At 34.9% G+C, this 22,723-nt stretch overlaps 2 protein-coding genes across 2 annotated transcripts in view; both read left to right on the top strand.

Moving 5' to 3' along the window:
* The first annotated feature begins 1,494 nt into the window (after positions 1–1,494).
* On the top strand, positions 1,495–7,268 carry LOC134756005 (ras-related GTP-binding protein C). Its single transcript, XM_063692773.1, has 8 exons — positions 1,495–1,668; positions 1,860–2,005; positions 2,082–2,310; positions 2,739–2,834; positions 3,459–3,677; positions 4,455–4,597; positions 5,198–5,346; positions 6,911–7,268. Exons 1-8 carry the CDS (start codon positions 1,666–1,668, stop codon positions 7,084–7,086), a joined length of 1,161 nt encoding a protein of 386 aa, XP_063548843.1. The 5' UTR covers positions 1,495–1,665; the 3' UTR covers positions 7,087–7,268.
* A 3,710-nt stretch (positions 7,269–10,978) lies between these two features.
* LOC134755949 (phosphatidate phosphatase LPIN2) overlaps positions 10,979–22,723 on the top strand; it is a 48,286-nt gene continuing 36,541 nt past the window's right edge. The window contains exon 1 of the mRNA XM_063692655.1: positions 10,979–11,117. The gene's annotated coding sequence lies outside the window, so the exon portion shown is untranslated. The remainder of the gene's footprint in view (positions 11,118–22,723) is intronic.

The following is a 22,723-nucleotide window of genomic DNA, read 5'->3' as shown; positions in this document are numbered from 1 at the left end:
AGTGGGATCGATGAGCCAGTTTCATGTATGCTTTCACACCATACAATTAATTTCACAATTTAATCAGGTTGTCCCGTCTAGATTGCCTTAAATGCTGCTACAAGTAAATATATTGTTAAAGACGAATACTTACCTATGTAAGTAATTGCAGATTTGTGATCACAAAATAACAGCAATACCGAGTTAATAGACCTTTAAAGAACTATGATTTTATCTGTTTGACTTTAAGATATATTTAATGTTCACATTAACAACCTAGTTGGTCAATTAATAAGAAACAAATTTCTAGTTAGATATTTGTTGTACTGTACTACATATTATTTTTCATGCAATCACGATTATCACTACCTATATTATAATCATAAATAAAGTATCATCTAAATGTGTTAAAACATACGGTAATGAAATATCAATACCTAACTGAACACACAAATATCGATAAAACACTCCGATTACACTGTCCCCTCCCTATATCGTCGAATGGAAAGAAGTTCCAACGGTTAGCTACTCGCAGGCGTGTAGAGGTCTCGAAAACACCAGTGTAACGTAACCGTCAGATCCGTAACAAACCATGCGTAATTAGACCTTACTTATACTGGTTTTTTAGCCCTTTTCTCGCCTGTAATAAGTAAGTGATTTAAAAATTATATAAAATAACGCCATCTGGTGTTGAGTAGTTGTATTAGGTGAACGTTGAGCGAGCTTTTGTGAGATGAATGAGATAATGAAAGAGTCGTATGTCATATATCTTTGACATTATATTTTAAACCGTCACTCATGTAGCCTACAGTTGATATTCGTTCGAGAAATGTCCACCGGTAATAACTTTTTGGTATGGAAAGTTGCTACGAATCAGAGCAATTTTGTAAGTGTGTGACGTATTTTAACGTGGCTATGAATGTGTGAGTTTAGCGACACTGGTTTTCATACTAAATAGGAGTCATTTCACATCCACTAGTTTATTAATTCGTGCATAAGACTGACCTAAATTTCCCCCCACTCCTCATAACCGATCCATGTTATACTAGATTCATGGCTTTAACTTTCACCAAAGGATATAATATGATATGATTATAATATATTACGGAGTTATATCTAGCTTTGCTTTCACTCAATCCAGAAAGATATAGCCGGGCAAACAACTTTGTCAGTAGAAAAAGGCGCGAAATTCAAATTTTCTCTGAAATGATAACACTTCGCGCCTATTGTACATTTTTTTAAAATTTGCCGCTTGGCGTTTGGTTTAATGGCCACCATGTGCGATGGTGTGTATAACCTTAAATGTGCGTTCAGAAACTTAAGTTTTTTTCTGTTGAATCTGTGAGCTGTCCAATGCTTTGTATCATGCTTTGTATACATTTGGCAACAGTATGCATTTAAGGGTTAAATCGATGATGGTAAACACTCGGTAAACATCAATATAAAATATTGCGTAAAATGAAACTTAAAAACCACCTCTAATGTCATCTGTCTACGGTTAACCCACTTCTGTCATATCATGTCTAGCTGAAAGGATTTTGATGAGTTTAGTCGAATCGCAATATCTTCCTTTTTGTTTTTCTTTTTTATTAGTTGATTGTGTACAATATCTGTAATTACATCTTAAAATGTGTTAATACATAATTTATTTGGTATTACAATACATGTCTTACGATATCCGTCATCATGGTAAGTTTACAGGTTTTAGGAAGTAGGGTGACTGGTGTAGTTATTGGCCACTCTTAACAATAAGGCTTCAATTCGCTTGTTTCTTTCTGATTTGTTAGGAGTGGCCAATAACTATAGCAGTCACCGTACTAATGTTTATCATACAAGCATATTCCTACTATCACTTTGTTACCTTTTTTTTTATAATTTAGAGTTATCAAGATGAGCCCAGTGGTTACGATGTGGGATCATTTCCCAAGGACTTTAGTTACGGGCCTTTCGAACAGAATGGGGAAGGAGACAACACGTCATTACAAGAGGATCATAAGCCACGGATTTTACTCATGGGTCTGAGAAGGTATATTTGTTTCTACAATGAAATACAACACGGTGTTGTAAAGTATAATTTGTAACATCTTGTTTAATTGTTATAGGTCAGGGAAATCATCAATCCAGAAAGTAGTTTTTCACAAAATGTCCCCTAATGAAACATTGTTTTTGGAATCCACAAACAAAATAGTGAAAGATGACATAAATAACAGCAGCTTTGTTCAATTTCAAATTTGGGATTTCCCGGGACAAATTGATTTTTTTGATCCCACTTTTGATTCTGATACTATATTTGGTGGATGTGGGGCCCTTGTATTTGTTATTGATGCACAGGTGAGTTTTGATTCCAATTATTATATTTTTTTTATTGATTGTATCCCTTGAAGTACAGACGGATCAACTTTTAACTAACATAGTCTTTTAACTAACGTAGTGAGTTTCTGTTGTGTCTGATACTAATGTTAATTTGTAAAACAGCTAATTAACTTGGCTTGTAACATTAATTTGTTATTTAATCGTATGGCATGCATGTTTAGGCAATCAGAGTACAGCTTTGAGATTGTTAAGCCAGGCACCCGACGTGGTTACCTGTAACATTAATAATCATGTTTATTGGATTAGAACACAAAAGTGAACCAAGTGACATGCTAACAAATTGATTGAATGAGTGGACTACATTTTTAATTTTTATTTCTTGTTAGAATCACATGATTTATTAAACATTTGCAATGTTTCATTAAATGTTTTTTTTTATCTTCCAGGATGACTATGGAGATGCTTTAAATAAATTGCAGCTTACAGTCACTAAAGCATATAGAGTCAATAGTAACATTAAGTTTGAAGTGTTTATCCACAAAGTAAGTACCAACATACAACCAATATATTTCTTACAATGTATTGTGTTTATAAAATTAAATTACTCATGTCTCCAGCTTGGGCCTGGGTTATCATGAATATGATTCAATAACAAATAATTAATAATTATAAATCTAGAATTGCTGCCATAAGTCAGTATTGGAGTGGTCTAGATTGAATGTATTGAAAACAGTGCATGATTTAATGAATTTCTCATTAAGAGGACTGCTACTTATGTATCCGGAATGGGCCACTTACTGGAACAATATTAAATATATACAACATATAAAAATGGAAATCTTTGGAAGTAGTTTGTTTCATATGTCTATCAATTGGTTAAACATTGTAGCGCCATTCTAGAAATTTTCGGTGTTGATTAACTTAAATATAATGCATGGATGGACTTTTTCCGACTTTTGGGGAGGAAGTTCCATCGAAGATCAATGTGTATTAATGGTTTAGTGAGTTTAGTTTTTATTCATCCCATGCAGACGAAGATGCGGGCAGAAGCTAGATAAAAATAAATTCCATTAAATATTTAGTACTGGTATTAGGATTATATATACAATAAGGATAACATTAAATACCTTTAATGTAGCACTTAATTTTTTTTACTTAATTTTCAGGTTGACGGTCTTAATGATGACTACAAGATGGAATCTCAGAGAGACATTCACCAGCGTGCGACGGATGACTTGGCAGAAGCAGGACTAGAACATGTGCATTTGTCATTCCACTTGACCTCCATCTACGATCATTCCATCTTTGAAGCGTTCAGCAAAGTAGTCCAAAAGTTAATACCGCAACTACCGACATTAGAAAATTTACTCAACATACTCATCTCTGTATGTATAGCTCAGTTTTAGGAGTTTATTATTACTTATATCACTTGTCTTTATTAACTATAATTATTAACTAATTACCTACGTGAATTTTAGGATATATTTATACGACTGAGCGCACTGGTGTAACTAAATGCGATTTTGACTCCAATGTATCGTCCCCATTCGTAGTGTTCGTAAGGCCGGTCTTTACGAAGTAATATATATGTCTACGTAGTATCTAAGCCATGTTCATAGAGAAATAAATAAGCTTTGCGAGAACTTCTTTTTAATAAGATTCAAGCTTACTAGTTATTATCTTTTAAGCAAGGTTTTAAAGTTATTAATAATATGTTTTGCCATACCTCCCATACAACTTATTGTATGAAGCTAATGTATGGATGTATGGAGTGAGCATTCTAAGCTTCCTTATTTCTCTATGGCCATGTTGTAGCTTAAATTAAATTTAAAAGTGGAAAAAATACTGCCTTGGGTGTGACTGGTGAATTTCCAATATGACTTGGCACTGGTAGCCGTTTAAGAAGTGTAACACTCTTACGGTAGATGTCGCTAGGGTCCCCTAGACCCATATGGTGGAGAGATTCACTGTCTATGGATGAGGTCTTGGTGGCTCAGTTGGCAGAGCGCTGGAGTATTGATCCAGAGGACGTGAGTTCAAGTCAGTAATTTTTCCACTTCAAAATATAATCTAAGCTTAATAGCATCGTTCGCAGACGTTTCTGCTTGTTAAATTTTAAATTCATGTTGTAGTATACTATTAACTACTATTTTTCGTTTCAGAACTCGGGAATAGAAAAGGCGTTTCTATTTGATGTAGTATCCAAAATTTATATAGCAACGGATAGCTCTCCTGTGGATATGCAGAGCTATGAACTGTGCTGTGATATGATTGACGTTGTCATTGATATCTCCTGTATATACGGGTAAGATTCTATTCTATTCTGTTGGGTACAAATGTAGACACAAGGAAGTAAACACACTTCTTGTATATATTTTACATAGAAGACCGCCTAGAACCTCGCCGTATGAACTATAAGGATTATATAAATGTTACATCCATATCAATACAATAATATAGTCCATCTAATAAATAAAGTGCTAATGAAATGATGTGTCAAGTACAAAAGTTAATCATTAGATTCATTAGTATTGGATGAGTCACGTTTATCTGTTCTAATAATATAAATAACAAATGTTCACGAGTTTGGAATTTGCTTACTTATCTCTAAATTAATAACATTTTCAACATAGGTACTTTTAAATAGGTCCCCTGCTGATTTTTTTAATTAATACCTTTTTCGTCTAGGTATGTGTCTTTATGTCGCTCTTGCATATTCAAGTAATAGAAAAAGGAGAGAGACACATTTACATGCATGAAACAACATCTATGCAGCAGCAGAGACATAATGAAGCCCCTTACATATTCCTTGATGTGACTAAAAATGTTCCCCACAACCCGGAGATATACTAATGATAGTAATGAAATAATTCGTTCACTGACAGTATTGTCCTTTTGGCTTCAGGATGGTAGATGAGACGGAAGTGAACACTTTCAACAGTCAGAGCTCAAGTCTAATAAAACTCAATAATGGTACTGTACTTTACTTAAGAGAAGTCAACAAATTTCTTGCCCTCGTCTGTATTCTTCGTGAAGAGAACTTTCAAAAACAAGGTATGTTGTGCTGTATACCGTGTTACTTAGTCTAAGTAATCATCATCATCATATCAGCCAGAGGACGTCCACTGCTGGACATAGGCCTCCCCCAAAGAGTGCCACAATGACCGGTCTTGCGCCACCCGCATCCAGCGGACTCCCGCGACCTTTACCAGGTCATCACTTCATCAGTCAACCTTGCGTCTGGGGTCTACCCACCTTGCGCCTTCCGGTCCGGTAAGTATCATTTAGTCAGAAAAAAAAGTTTTTGTCAAAAAACCAAGCTTTTATCGCTGACTGTACTTTTCTTTCAACAAGCAACTAATACTCGTCGAGATACGATAAGTACATGTAACATGTTTTGGTAATGTAGTATTATTACATAGATTTTAACCTTAATAAAACCACCACGATACAGCTGCTATTTAAACGACATTGTTGCTTTGGCACGCGCTCAGACACAATGGCCGACCGCTCGCACAAAAGAACAATGCTTTTGTTTATCAGATTAGGGTCTTAGGCGTAAAAATCATTTGAGAAAATTCATACTATAAAATAAGTGTATTCCCGTTACCAGAGAGGTTTGGGGATTATACTGATCAACTTTTACTATGGGACCAACCCCGAAATCGCAAAAAAAAATTCTGTTTCATACATTTTGGCTGGGAGGCATGGGAGGGTAAATTTTTAGGGTTCCGTAACCAAATGGCAAAAAACGGAACCCTTATGGATATAAGAACTATACTGTTGAAACTTGGTAAGTATTCTGTGAACCGCATTAAGATTTTCACACAAAAATAGAAAAATAAACAATAAATTTTGGGGGTTCCCCATACTTGGAACTGAAACTGAAAAATTTTTTTTTCATCAAACCCATACGTGTGGGGTATCTATGGATAGGTCTTCAAAAATGATATTGAGGTTTCTAATATAATTTTTTTTCTAAACTGAATATTTTGCGCGAGAGACACTTAAGGTGGTAAAATGTGTGTCCCGTCCCCCCCTCCCTGTAACTTCTAAAATAAGAGAATGATAAAACTGAAAAAAATATATGATGTACATTACCATGCAAACTTCCACCGAAAATTGGTTTAAACGATATAGTAAGTTTTTTTTTTAATACGTCATAAATCGTAAACCGCAATTTACCTTTCACTCACGTTTCACATAAAAAATACATTGTTTAAGTTATGTAATGTACGGAACCCTCGGTGCGCGAGTCCGACTCGCACTTGGCCGGTTTTTTTTTCGCGATTTCGTGGTTGGTCCCATAGCAAAAGTTGCTCAGTATAATCCCACAACCATGGCAACGGGCATGCACTTATTTTTAGCCAACCTGTATAGGTACATTGCAAGTTAAATAAAAGCTTGTAAAAAATTGCCATCAATCTCATCTAGCGTCCACAACTCCACATGTACACTATTTTAATCACCAATTTTAGATTTACGGTGACAGTAGAACGCTCTAGGACGAGTCCAGAGAAATTATTGTAGCTACAAAGCATTTGCTTGCATGAGTTACCCGCATAATACAATTTCCGGTTAGCGTTTTTATTAATAGTACAATACATTCAATTTGCAGGTGTAATAGACTACAATTTTCTGTGCTTCCGCGACGCTATAACGCAAGTGTTTGAACTACGCAACAAATGCCAGGCCCAGTCAAGTACACGAGCGCCGTCAACGACGCCCGAGCCCATCCCCAACGGCGCTGTCGACTCCACGGAGAGCACCTCCGACCTCCCGCAGAGTCCATAACAATGAACTTTCGTTAGCTTTAATTCTTGAATATAGCATTGCAACCCAGCCTATATCATCAATCTTATCACACTATATTTTTGTTTAGAGATGATTATTAGATAACCGTTAAGTTACGTATCTATCTATATATATTTAATCATATAAAGATGTAAATAATAAAATTATAATTACGTTTTTTACTTGGCTGTATTTATTTACACACACTTCCCAATCATCATTGTTTTTTTGTTGTTCAAGTAATAAAAATACCGCTAAAATTGTTAGTGTACGAGGGTAAATCAAAAAGTTCTTAGAAATAGGGTCAAAAACAAAAGATAATCATTGTTTTTATTTTTATTTTTCTACATAATCTCCTTCTTTTTCAATACATTTTAAGTACAGTTTTTCAAGTTTTTTTATTCCTTCCGAAAAAAATGTTTTTCCTTGAGTCTCGAAAAACTCCTCGACAGCACTCATCACCGCATTATCGTCATCAAATTTAGTTCCACGGATGTGCTCTTTTAATTTGGGAAATAAGTAAAAATCACTCTGAGCTAAGTCTGGTGAGTAGGGTGGGTGGTCGAAGATCTCAAAACCAGCTTGGCGGATTGCAGTGACAGCCATCTGTGACCGATGAGCAGGAGCGTTATCATGGTGGAACAACACGCCAGCACGCAATTTTCCTCGACGTTTTTCTTTAATTGCCTGCCGCACTTTCGGGATCAATTCCGTGTAATAAGCACCTGTTATGGTTTTTCCTTTTGGCAGATAGTTAATCAAAAGGATACCATCCGTATCCCAGAAAACTGAGGCCATGACTTTCCCTGCCGTCGGAAATACTCGAAATTTCTTCATTGGCGGAGAAGACGGGCGTTTCCAGGACATGCTTTGCTTTTTCGTTTCGGGATCAAAATGGTGAACCCATGTTTCATCCATGGTGACAAAACGCCGATAAAAAGTATCCGGATCACGCTCGATAATTTTTAGATTTCGCTTTGAAATCTCCAAACGCAAATCTTTGTTCGCCTCGGTTAACATTCGTGGAACCCATCTGGCGGATACTTTTTTAAACCTTAAAACATCCGTTAGTATTGATTGCACGCTACCAAATGAAATCTTAAGGGTCTCTGCTAGATAGTTAATAGTAATTCGCCTATCTTCTAACACCATTTTTTCGATTTTTTCAACATTTATTTCATTAACTAAGGTGGAAGGCCGGCCTGAACGGGGGTCATCTTCACAGCCAGATCTGCCTCTTTTAAATTCAGCAACCCAGTAAGCGACCGTAGAATAGGGTAAAGCATTAATGCCAACAGTTTGCTGAATATCCAAAAAAATGTCTTTGGTAGACATTTTTTTTAAACAGGTATTTTATCACGGCACGCAACTCATTTTTTTCCATAATTGAACTAATTTGCTAACTTGTTGCACAAAATAATTAATTACAATGAAATGGCGGGAGAATTTCGAAAACAAATAACTGTCAAATAATACGTCATAATGACAGTTTAAAATAAAAATAAAACTACGCGTAAAGAGGTTTTGTAAATATGTAGTTCTAATAACTTTTTGATTCATCCTCGTAGGTTGTTATCAAAGACCCACACACACTGACAGCACTGGCAGGACACTGGATCTTAGGAAATTTTAGTTTGCTTTAGGCTAGTTATGTCTTACAGTAGTTTAAACTATCTAGTACTTTAGGGGCTGGCAAACCTATAAGTCCTAATTTTACACTTATTAGGTACCCAGCTGGAAGACATAAATAATTACCTATAGGACATTCTTACACAGATTGACTAAGTCCCACGGTAAGCCCAAGGAGGGTTGTGTTATGGGTACTAAGACAACGATATATATCCATACTTCCATACTAATATTATAAATGCGAAAGTCTGTCTGTCTGTCTGTGTGTTCCCTCTTCACGCTTAAACCGCTGAATCGATTTAGATGAAATTTGGCATAGAGGTAGGTTGAGTTCCTGAGAAGGACATAGGATAGTTTTTATCCCGAAAATCATCCCTTAAGAAAGTAAAAAGCGGGGTGGAATTCAGATAATTAATGAAGTGTCCGCTAATTTGTGTGCATAATACCCACACAAATGCATGCTCAAATTGAATAATTGCTATAAGACTTTCTCCAGGCGCTATTCTTACTCTTGCTGGGGTTACTAAGTCCACGCAGACGAAGTCGCGGGCAAAAGCTAGTAATATATAAATACTTAAATACATAGAAAACACCCATGTCTCAGGAACAAATATCTGTGCTCATCACATAAATAAATGCCCTTACCGGGATTCGAACCCAGGACCATCGGCTTCACAGGCAGCCATTTTTGATTATGTGTTTAGGAAGAAAAGCTATTTCTGTATTCGTAGAAACAAATTATTAATATTCCTAAAACGGATGTATGTACGGGCAAAGAGAATTAAGTAGACATTCCATACACCAGTTTTGTTACCAAAACGACTATTATTTTCGTAGTCGACATCTAGCGTCAAGTAGCGGAATTACCAGTACTGCTACACGACAATAGATGTCGCGACTATACTCATCCTTTTCTTTTGGGTACTAGTACTAGTGTAAGACAAAGATAGCATGATTCTCTCTGTCTATGTTTGAAATGAGACAGTCCTTTGACAAACTATATCCTGCAATTCCTGCACAAGTCCAAGCTATATGCTACACGTGCAAACATTTGTAACCTGTAATCGCTATTTGCCTCTCTTTCTAAGGGGTCAAGTCAGATGGCGCCGTTATAATGAGGGCTAACGCGTATGAATTCGCCGCTAGGGGCGCTAGTGTAGATTGTGGTCTTTTCTAAGTTCGAAATGTCAAATGTCACTTGTCACTTCAATGACTGACAGCTGTTCTTTAGTCTTTTGGACCACCATCAACAGAGGCGCCAACTGGTGAGCAAAAAAACGATAGCCCTCATTTAGTCCAGGTATAGTTTGTCAAGCAAATCTTGTCAGTAGAAAAAGAGGCGAAATCTTCTATGGGACGATATATATCCCTTCGCGCCTACATTTTTTAAATTTGCCGCCTTTTCCTACTGACAAGATTTGCTTGACCAGCTATATTTTTGATGTGAAACAGAGAATAATATTATCTTTGTCTTACACTAGTACTAGCACCCAAAAGAAAAGGATGAGTATAGTTTTCTTGTTCTTATTTACTGACAATTTGGTTTGACCAACTATATATTATATTTTGACTAGCTTTTGCCCGCGACTTCGTCTGCGTGGACTTAGTAAACCCAGCTAGAGTAAAAATAGCGCCTGGAGAAAGTCTTATAGCAATCATTCAATTTGAGCATAATATGCACACAAATATTAGGCAACTCATTAATTATCTCAATTCCACCATGATTCCATCCCGCTTTTAACCCTCTCCCGGGGAAGGACAAAGGATAAAAACTATCCTTTGTCCTTCCCCGGGACTCAAACTATCTCTACGCAAAATTTCAACAATCGGTTCAGCGGTTTAAGCGTGAAGAGGTGACAGACAGACAGACTTTCGCATTTATAATATAAATATATATAGTCTGTCAAAGGACTGCCTCATTCAATCATATCATAGACAGAGAGAATCATACTATCTTTGTCTTACACTAGTACTAGCACCCAAAAGAAAAGGATGAGTATAGTTTTCTTGTTCTTATTTACTGACAATTTGGTTTGACCAACTATAGTATGGATTTATAATTATAAAAAAAGTTTCTTCTCGTTAAGGGCCCTCCAAACTCATGCGAACGCGAATGTTGATGTAGAGTTGATTTCGCTGAATAGCGAACTAAACTTTACACTCGCGTTCGCGGCTTCGCGCCGTGATTCGCGCATGAGTGTGGACGAACCTTTACGCAAAAATTATTTTTATATGGCAATAATTAACTCTTGTACGTCAGTGAGTAATGGCAAATTGTCATCGATCAGTCACTTTATTGTCGTAAATAAAATAAGTTAACTACGATTTTCTAGAATTTTTGACCCTGTTGTGACAAAAAAAGTGCTCTAAATCTGTTTGCAGACATCTCTAGACAAAAACCTGTAAGTTTTTCTATTCAATCTTCAAGGTTACTTAATCTTTGTTCTGGGATTTGGTCTTATAGTTATTAGGGTGCTTTGGGGTATATTCGACATATTTTTAGGCGAGTGTAGAGTATGTTAGGGTTTGGGCTCGTAAGTCAGAACCTAAGAATTATCCCTTCCAAGTAATGACATCTTTGCGAAATTGGATATATTCGTCAACGGTTTGTGAAAATAGCGCTTTAATACGTTGCTTGATTTTGGTAATAAATGTAAATAAAAAAATAAAATATTTTGAATACCATTTTTTAAGGAGCGGATAATTTCGAAAGCAAGTGGGGTAATTTCGAAGATCTGTAGATATGGTTTTTATGCAATATGCGTTACGGCTCATATTCCTTTTTCGTTCTAATTTACCCCCTTAAAAAATCCTGCTGATTCACGGTAAAGAACATGTTTTATTTATTTTTTATTACAATTTATTTTCGAATTTCCGCCGCGCTGTGATCACTAAAGATCAGTGATTGTCAACATTTTTAACTGCGTTCGGAGTACTTCGGACCACGATAACCATAACGTTATGTGAATTCCTGGATTGACAACCTCTGATAATGGACTATGAAAACCTAGTTTGGGATTAATTTAGTACATTCATTCGAAGTTCCCCCGTGGGGTAAATTCGAATGCTTTTTTAAAACTACAGATAAACCGTTATGCTGTACTCATTAATATCAAATACTGACGTCATTGCCATTTGATACCTTAGTAGGTATATTGTTTAGAAAAAAGTAACAAGATAATTTTGTCTAGGTAAATAGGCCACTGTGTTTTTCAGATAAATAGATTTACGTAATTGACAACATTATTTAAGGGGCAGTCATCTCAATGGTCTGCTGTCTTTACCTAGAAGCACAAACAGAATCTTTTATGCATAAAGCAATTGAAAAATCGTCAGGTGACAACGATACCTCACTAAGTTTTTTACGTGTATCGCTCATCCCCTTAAGGCCCCCTAGGTTCGTGTTGTTCTCTCACTCTCACTGAGCGTACGCGTGAGCGAGATGGATGTGCGTGCACTGCGTGCTCAGAACCGCGGATATCATCTTTTTGAATTATAATTTGTTGTAGGTTTTAATGAAAAACAAGACCAAAGTGATCCCATAAGTGTTCCGTTTGTCAAAACAAAGTTTTGCACGGAACACAAAAAAAAGAATAAGTTCTCTCAAAGATAAAATTGCGCATTTATAAAAGCAATTTTCATTATTATAGCTTTTGTGCATAAATTGTTACAAATTTTTAAAATGCGTTTTAGACCTATGTTAGTGATTTTTTTATACGAGCGAAAGTCAAAAATTCAAGATTCGAATTGATGAAGTCCCTAGTGTTAGGTTACCACCGGGTTGATGATGAAAACTAATACTTGTACCAATATTTTAACTTTATTCGTTCGTTACCAACATAATAACGACCAATTTACAATAAATATTCCAAGACGTCTACACTGTAACTCGTCTGTACACTAACTGCCCCTTGTCACAGTGTACCCGCCTTTTAATAACAATTCAACATGGCGGGAACCAGTGACAAGTAAGGGTCAACTGATACTCTTTTTTAAGCTAATCGTAAAAGTAAAAATGATCAAAATATAAGCTATTAATAAATAATTATCCTTACAAACAGTGTTGCTAACAGACGGCCATTCTGATGTAGGAATGTCCCTATTCCGAATTCCGATTAATGCTCGGCCATTCTACAAAAGGCGTATGGCCTCATACAATTATTTTGAATCTCTACAAAATTAGGTTTAAAGAATTTTATTACTCATAAGAATATTACAATTCACTTACATGAGTACTTATACTAATAATTAATTATCTTGACGAGTACACTTTTATTTGTTATATTATATGATATTACGTGCAAAATTAAGTTTTTGCAAAATAGACAAATTGACACTCAAAATTAAGGATTTAATTTCAATAAACACGTCTAACAAGACTAGTCTTCTAAAATGTAACTTTAATCTTATACATCATTAATAAGCAATAAGCATATAAAAATGAAACTAAAATAAAATAAGACTCTAGGACAATGTATCACTTTTATAATCCAATCCATTATTCCAAAACTCACACTCATCGTCGTCGATTTATTTATACAATTTTTCAGCGTAGACGTCGATTCCTTGCAAGTGTGCACGTCACCTTTAACGTGATCACACGCTCCTTCTTTGGTGGACGTCACCGTAGACGAGGTCACACAAACCTTCTCATGTGTCTAGTTCACCGTAGACGAGATCATCTATACCTTCTTATGTGTACTCGTCACCGTAGACGTGATCACTCATACCTTCCTATGTGTACTCGTCATCGTAGACGAGATCACAAGTTCCTTCTTATTTGTACACGTCACTGTAGACGAGAGCACTTATGCATTCTTATGTGTACTCGTCACCGTAGACGAGATCTCATACTCAAAACGCAACTTGAATCATCTGATCATGACCTGGCACAATCAATTGCTTTAAACCTTTAATGAAATCAAGACTATTGTAGAGATTATTTCTAGAAAGTTTCATGATAGTATAAAGGCTCTCTCCTTTTCTGAGTTTATTAGCTCGAACAACACTCAGGAAGCGTTTAATGTCCTCTGTGACTTATTAAGACTTCTTTTTGATCTGTGTTTTTCCATCATTAAATTATCATCATCATCGACAAAAGGGGATTAAGTGATTATTTAAAGGTATCCGCCAGTCTTGTCACGTTAAACGACAGGTACATTTCCAAAACAGAAATAATGATGATATTTCAGTACAAACATTCATTCTCATTTTGTCACTGATCACCGCATTACACGGCATGTTTCAGAACAAACATTTTCTTTCATTTCTTCACTGATCACCGCATTGCACGGCATATTTCAGCACAAACATTCATTATCGTATCATCACCGATCACCGAATTCACGGCATATTTCAGCATAAACATTCATTTTCGTATCATCACTGATCACCGAATTCACGGCATATTTCAGTTCAGATATATTTTCTTGTTTAATCACTGATCACCGCAGTATACGGCATATTTCAGCATAAACATTCATTTTCGTATCCTCACTGATCACCGAATTTACGGCATATTTCAGCATTAACATTAATTTTCGTATCATCACTGATCACCGAATTCACGGCATATTTCAGTTCAGATATATTTTCTTGTTTAATCACTGATCACCGCAGTATACGGCATATTTCAGCATAAACATTCATTTTAGTATCATCACTGATCACCGAATTCACGGCATATTTCAGTATAAACATTCATTTTCGTATCATCACTGATCACCGAATTCACGGCATATTTCAGTTCAGATATATTTTCTTGCTTAATCACTGATCACCGCAGTATACGGCATATTTCAGTACCTGAATAAATAAATGTATTAAATATCACACCAACATAAATACTACATATAACGCAGACTATGTTGCGCTTATTCTAATCATGTAAATATTATTAGTATTATTTTTTTAGTTACACTTTATTTAATGACATAGGTCAGCAAGTTTGAGCTGGTCACTTTTTTTTTAACTATGTATTCACAAATCGCCAGAAGTTTGCGATAGCAAATATATATCTTCTAATAATAATAAAGCAACCTGGAATAACATGTCCTCGCAGGTACCAAATAGAGATCAGACAACAAATATACCTTATTATTAAAAATGAATAGTAAGATCTATAATAATTATCAAGATGTATGTACTATCCTAAATAACCATTTCATCTATCAAATATTTTTAATAAGTTAACAACCAACAGTAAGGCAGTACTTAATGTTGAATATTGTCCATATTACGATGTTCCTATTGTCAACAGCAGTTGAGCAATAGTAAACCCTTTGGTATTGACGATATTTCAAGACTTCCTTTCAAATTATTATTGAATACTTAAGACTCGTGGTCTTATTTTATTGATTTATTTCATTTGTTGGTTTAGTAGTCATATCGATTTAAGCTTGTAATGGATTAATATTGCTACACGTTTCAGATATTTTCGTACATAAACGACATGGCTACCAAGTATTTTACCTAATTATTAAAGCCACATAGTCCACAATATATTAGTCATTTGGTCATGTATTATATCATGTATTGTGCAATAACGTTTAATAATGAAAGTTTAACATAATAAGTCTTACACCTATATAAACAATGCATGGTTTTGATTTTATATCTTCAGGTCCAACCCGTAGTCAACATGAATGCAAGCATATGCTGAGATAAAAAACCTCTTGATAATAATAATAATTATGAGTACAAATTATGTTGTTTGGTTTAGGCTTCCCATTATTTGACAATATTTCATTCATATACTTATAAACGGAAGTGTAAACGAGTAAGTCCCGTTTCAATATTAAGATTATTCGACAATTTCTTTTAAATTATATTACTTTGACGGTTACCCGCTTTAGGTCATTATTATAGCCATTAAAGACTCATGAATACTCAACCAAATTTAAGAACATCAAATAAACTAACGAGTGATTCATTACAAGAACAAATTCCTTTTTACAAAAAAGATGAATTTAATTAATTACTTTATTAAAAGTATTTAATTTCCAAATATATTTGTATTTTTTTTAGAAACAAATTGAAATAGGTATTACGGTGCATTTGTTATCCTAATTCGTTATTCAGACTAAATTCCAGATTCCACAATTAATGCATGTAATTATTTCAATATGTATGCTTGGAATATTTTTTTTAATTATTTTGGCTTTACGAAAACAAGACTATTAATATTACTGTCATAATTCACGTATAAAACCCTGGGCAAAATAAAGTGTGGGTATATATGTCGAATACAATTTATCTTGCATATTATTTTTAATACTATTTTACTATATCGAGATAGGTATTCGTAAATAATTATTTTAATTAAGAACCGTTATTAAATTCAGATTTTTTTGTCAATTTATTAGTTGTATTGAAATTGACATTTGGATAAATGATACTTTCTTCTGAATTATCAGTTATCAAACACACTACATATTAGAATATAAAATATGAGACTAGAATTTACAACATGTTTACTTGTCAAGATAATATTGAACACGATATTGAAAACGAAGCACCTTATTAATTACTATTTTATATGTACATAATTACATGTCACTATGGTGATTTAAATAATGGAAGAAATGAGATTCTCTTATGAACGAAACTTATAAGATCATGTTATTTCTTTTAAAGATTTTGTCATATCTCCTCAGTAATAAGCAGAGTTTTCATATATATATGACATGTCTCAACTCTATGGCTAACGCTCAAGTTCAAATTGAACATTAAGAAAACAGGTATCACTAATGTACGCGTATATCGATTTCCTTTATATTTATGAACGAGCGATAATAACGCTGCGTTCCTTTTATTAGTCAAGTGTATAACTCCTTCGTCTTATTTTTTTTGTAAGTTTACACAAAAATACAAGTACGAGTAATGTATAACACATGTAATATGATATTTCATTCACATTACCTGTAATTTATTCAGTTTTAATCTAAATTGCACTTGAATGAGAACTCCACATATTAGCGTGTAGCGACGTTATTAAGTTTTTCCTTTTATTATTATTGTTTATTTGTATGTTATACATATTTACATGGTTGACTCATTATTTTAGTGTTGTAAATATGTTTATGAGAGTTGTAATAAAAGTCTAGCGCCTTCATCCACGCACTTCAAGGTCTCACACGTTCATCCACGTGCGGTAACTATACACATCGATTTCACAAGATGTATGTTCGTATTTACTGATACTAGCGTCTACACGTACGCCATCATTTCTATTTATGAGAATTACTCAATATAGCTCTGACTGTACATATGACTCTACATGTGACTACATGTGACTACAAGTGACTCTACAAGTGACTCTACAAGTGACTCTACATGTGACTCTAAATGTGACTCTACATGTGACTCTACATGTGACTCTACATGTGACTCTACATGTGACTACATATGAGTACATCTCGACTACATAACCGACTACATATTACGCATTATAATATATTCTCTATATTTGTCTTTCATCTTAAGTTAGTGTTTTTATAATATGGATATTAAATTTAATCTGTTCATGGACAGTAGTTTGCATGATTTGAGAAATGATGAATGTGGGCTGAGAATGAGTGGGTTACCCGTCAAATGTCTTCTTTACGCTGATGACCTGGTATTGCTAGCGTCATCGGGTGAAGAGTTGCAGGAGATGGTAACTAGAATGCATGGATCTTTTGAAAGGAAAGGAATGAAAATAAATGTAAGTAAGACGAAAGTTATGGTATTTGAAAAGGAGGAATATATGACAAACTGTGAAATTTTGATTGGTCAAGAAAGAGTAGAACAAGTGAAAGAGTTTGTGTATCTGGGAACATTATTCACTAGGAACGGTAAGCATGATAAAGATATTGAAAGGAGAGTGAGTGCTGGAAATCGCGTGAATGGGGCACTTAACGCTTTTATGAGCAGCCAGAAGGTGTCGCAAAAGGCACGGTTGGCTGTGCATAGAGGGGTGCTGGTGCCTACACTTATGTATGGTAGCGAAAGTTGGGTATGGCAGAAGAGGCATCAGAGCCAAGTGAATGCAGTGGAAATGAGAGCGTTGAGAAGTGTGTGTGGTGTGAGATTACAAGATAGAATTAGGAACAGTGTGATAAGGGAAAAGTGTGGCCTGAGCGAAGATGTAGTGACAAAAATTGAGAAAGGTATGTTGAGATGGTTTGGACACGTGGAAAGAATGAGTGAAAGAAGGCTAACAAAGAGAGTGTATAAGGGAGAGGTAGAAACGGGAGTTGGAAGGGGCAGACCTCGGCGGACTTTCTCTGATCAAATCGGGGAAATCCTGAAGAAAGGCCAGGTCAAGAGCACCCTAAACCGGCGAGCGTGTATAAGGAATGTTATGAAAGTGAAGGAAGCGAAAGAGGTATGTCAGGATCGTAGCAAGTGGAAATCCGTGGTCTCTGCCTACCCCTCCGGGAAATAGGCGTGATTATATGTATGTATGTATGTATGTATGTATGTATGTAGGATATTAAAGTAAAATATAAAAGCACTTACAAAACAGTACAAAACATATATAAACACATTATAAAAAACCTAACCTGGCCGCCGGCAGCGGGGCAAGGCCCATTTTATTACGCATTATATATATTATATGATTCCAATTAAGGTCCCTTATTTTTTTTTTATTTACGTATGAATTAGTATTATTACAAAACATAAATAATAAAAAGTAGTTACTGCCATATAATACACTATACGACATTCAAAATATTCTCAATAAATAATAGAAAACGGGTAAATGAGTTTTTAAATTTTCAAAATATGCGAGTTAATCCAATAATAATATCGACTTTCCAACGACCTCGTATGAATGATGAGTGATTTATTTGCATATGAATATTGGGTTACATAAGTAGGTGTATAGGTACATTGACACAAAAATAGTTGAATGCTCAGCCCATAAAGTTACGAGATATATATATCATGAGGAGTGTACAAAATGGAAAATAAGACATATGCTCTGCTCCATAACTTGGAGATTTAACATACCAGAGTTGGCAAAATTAGAATAAGGTTCGTTTTTCGACAGCTACATCATTAATTCCTTATGAAAATATTTGAGGCTTATTTTCGTTTAAGAACAGATTGCATTCGGGACAATTATGACACTGACGCAAATCGCGTTTAACCACTTGGAACTCGAGGCATTTCTTATTCAAACGCAGCATTAATTAAGAGATATTCAATTGACAAGTTATCATTTTAGTTCACTCATCGGTTTCACGGCTACTAAGTCAGTGTATTTATACAATAGGGATGATGACACATGTTAAATTGTATAACAAAATCTAGTAAAATAGATAGCAAATGAGCAATTAATCGCAATAATATGGATATTAAAATAATATATGGAAATGATAAGAAAATACAGGATCTAACTTTCAAAATCTAGTTTTTTTCAACTTCCAAAAAGGAATAAAGTAAGGGTACTATTCGATTCCTTACATTTTATCCAAAAAAAGATTGTATAGCAACGATATGCATAAACGCAACATTTCACAGACAAAATCGCAATTTTTCTTATTTTCCATACATTCAAGTTGGGCTCACAGTGACCTTGACGTCACGTTCATATCGTTTTGTTAGGACCGTTTCGCGAGTGAAGTACGACTGTCGGACTTTGACTATCAATTCTGACTTTTGTATTGCTTTAATGCAATGGATCCCATATAGACTTTGGATGAATTGTAATTAAACTGACATATATTTACTTGTTAATATTTATGACATGTAAAATTTGTAATTTTATCAATAAAGGAACATGAATATGATCCCAAAAATAAACCTGATCGATTGATACCATTAAAGAAAATTTGTCATCTAGCCTATTTTAGTACCACAAACTGACCTCAAAGATGCAGCAGATCGTAAATTTTTAATGTGTATAAAACAATATCCTACTGTAGTCTGCTATTACACTACTGCTATTTTGCTACGCAGAAAACTAAACAATGAATCCTTAGCCTGAACTTGAAATAATCGATGTGTTACAGCATCGTACAATCGATTTGTATAAAATAAAAATAAGGAACATTCTAATGACACGATCGACTTTTCACTAACTCATATGCTGTATTCAAAAACGCTTAATAGACAACTTTAAATTTTAAAATTTCATATTTTTAATTTTTTATTATTACTGAGAATACCTGTTATTTGTTCGTACGTTCTTTCTTCACATGCATATGCCAAAATTACTACATTAAATGATATTATCTTAGACGACGATAGATTATCTAACCAGTTTTATTTAAAATGAAAGAAGGTAAAATAAATACATAAAAATTATGACTGACTTACCATAATTTAACATACTTTCCGGTAAATAATGTTTTACTCACTGATACCAACGGAAAGAAAACCTTACGTTCGTGGGGCGTGGCAAAACAAAATCTTATCGATTTTTGTTGGATCCAGCTTCTGATTGTTAGGTTACCACCGGGTTGATGATGAAAACTAATACTTGTACCAATATTTTAACTTTATTCGTTCGTTACCAACATAATAACGACCAATTTACAATAAATATTCCAAGACGTCTACACTGTAACTCGTCTGTACACTAACTGCCCCTTGTCACAGTGTACCCGCCTTTTAATAACAATTCAACATGGCGGGAACCAGTGACAAGTAAGGGTCAACTGATACTCTTTTTTAAGCTAATCGTAAAAGTAAAAATGATCAAAATATAAGCTATTAATAAATAATGATCCTTACAAACAGTGTTGCTAACACTAGGGAAAATCCTCAAGATTGCTAATTATATTTTTGATCTAAAAAGCGGTACGAATTTTTAAAAATTCCGCTGTCTAAAAACCGCACCTTAACTATTTAATCATAACATTACGTAGCTATCAATATTTCAAAAACATGTTTTGCTTTTCCGCATGCGATGGAAGGAGTGTGTGACACGCACACGAGCGATTTCATAAGTATGCGCATTTGTAGAAGGTCACCACGGCGATAACGTTTGTTTATGCGCGAACGCAGCTTTCATTGCGTGTGAGAGTGTGTTAAAATTGCGATTTTAGATTCTAAGACGATAGTTATACGGTTCAAAATAAGGCATTAATCGTACTTTCAGCGCGTGTCAAAGACAGACCCGGTTTTGGATTCTAAGGGGGTAGATAATTTTATTAAAAACCGGCGAAGTGCGAGTCGGACTCGCGCACGAAAGGTTCCGTACCATTATCTATAAAAACGGCAATTAAAAATCACGTTTGTTGTATGGGAGCCCCCTACACGTTTATTTTATTCTGTTTTTTAGTATTTGTTGTTATAGCGGCAACAGAAATACATCATCTGTGAAAATTTCAACTGTCTAACTATCACGGTTCATGAGATACAGCCTAGCGATAGACGGAGAGACAGATAGACAGACAGCGGAGTCTTAGTAATAAGGTCCGGTTTTACCCTTAGGGTACGGAACCCTAAAAAGTTGAATATAGGTCATCGATTGTAAATAGGGTATTTGACTGTAGGTATTTAAAATATATTTTTTTACACCATGCATGAAATAAAGCACCAGAAGATTAATGTAGAAACACTAGAAACGTAGACAGCAGTTATTTTTAGACGCAATTTCTATTTTTAAACCCGTATAAAATTATAAAGAGAAGATATTTTGATTGTGACGTCACATGCTAGTGTTTCATATAAATTCTATGGAATTTATAACATAGTAGCAAAATCGTTTTGACAGTTCAGACCCTAGAGCCTATTCAGTGCGTAAGAGTATCAAACTCAGTTTTGGGTTCTAAGGCACTAGGTATACAATGCAGTGGAATATAGGTCGTTGATTGTAAATTCTTTTAAAGACGGCGGGAGTTAAGTGGCCTTGTAATTCGCAAAAATAATACGCAACAGCTACGGCGCCACCACTTGTTGTTGTTAACAATGTTACAACCCACTACGTCACGACACACCCATCTGTTAGACAAATAAGGTGGCTGTATTTTGATACTACAGTTTAGTAGCGGTGCACAATACGTTGCAAACAGTAAACACGTTGATTGATCTGCTGTTCTCACGGAGTAAACAAATGAATCATAGCTTGAAGAATTAAGGTATGTTGACAGTTTAAATGCTGGAGTTACTAACGAATACAGTATTGACCTAGAGGCTGTCGGGTGAGGTTTTGACAGAAACTGAATGAAAACAATTCCATGAATGTTTCATTTGTTGTTTTTCAACCAACAATATTTACTTAACTTAATAGTTATACTGCGCATTTATTATTGAAATGGCAGGATTTATTTAATCAGATAATACCAAACCCGGGTTGCGGTATACGTTCAGCAGAGATTATAATATAACAAATATGGCGACCTTCAATCCTCTGAAAACAGAGAAATAATACGACATTGACGTCCATTTTAAGAATCATTCATTCATGTTATCCGGCTCGAAGGACCACTGATAAATCCGACAAAATGATGTTGATATTGTTGATGTAGTTCTGCTGATCGTTTGGTAGCTAATGGTAATAACATATTGGGGATTTGGTGCCTCAAAAGTTTTTGTAATCTTGACGGTTTTGGTTACTTTAACAATTATGAAAGAAAATTGACTGTTTTAGGAGTTCCGTACCTAAAGGTTACCAAACGCCAAACTATTACTAAGTCTGAGAGTCGTAGTTTTTGGTAATGAAGGGAGCAATATCAAGTATATGTCGCTTCACCCCATTTCTCCACAGGCCGATACATCCTTGGCCTGTTGTTCTGTGTTCAACGAGCAGCACCTTTAATTCTAATTTACCGGATACGTCTATAAATAAATACCAATAATGCCAACTTGACTTGAATACAAATTTGCAAACTTTACTTAAGGCCGCAATTTTTTCCGGTTTATAAATTGACCCTGAAAAGTTAAAGTAAACAATAAACATCCTAGACTTTACGCAATATTTATTAGGTACTATTCCGGCTAAAATATGTATTTCATATTTAACACCATAACAAATTTGTAGGTACATGTAAACAGTATACGACCCTTTATTACC

This window comes from Cydia strobilella, chromosome 3, assembly GCF_947568885.1.
Source record: "Cydia strobilella chromosome 3, ilCydStro3.1, whole genome shotgun sequence".
In the NCBI taxonomy this organism is placed as follows: Eukaryota; Metazoa; Arthropoda; class Insecta; order Lepidoptera; family Tortricidae; genus Cydia; species Cydia strobilella.
This window is presented reverse-complemented; position numbering and strand designations above follow the sequence as displayed.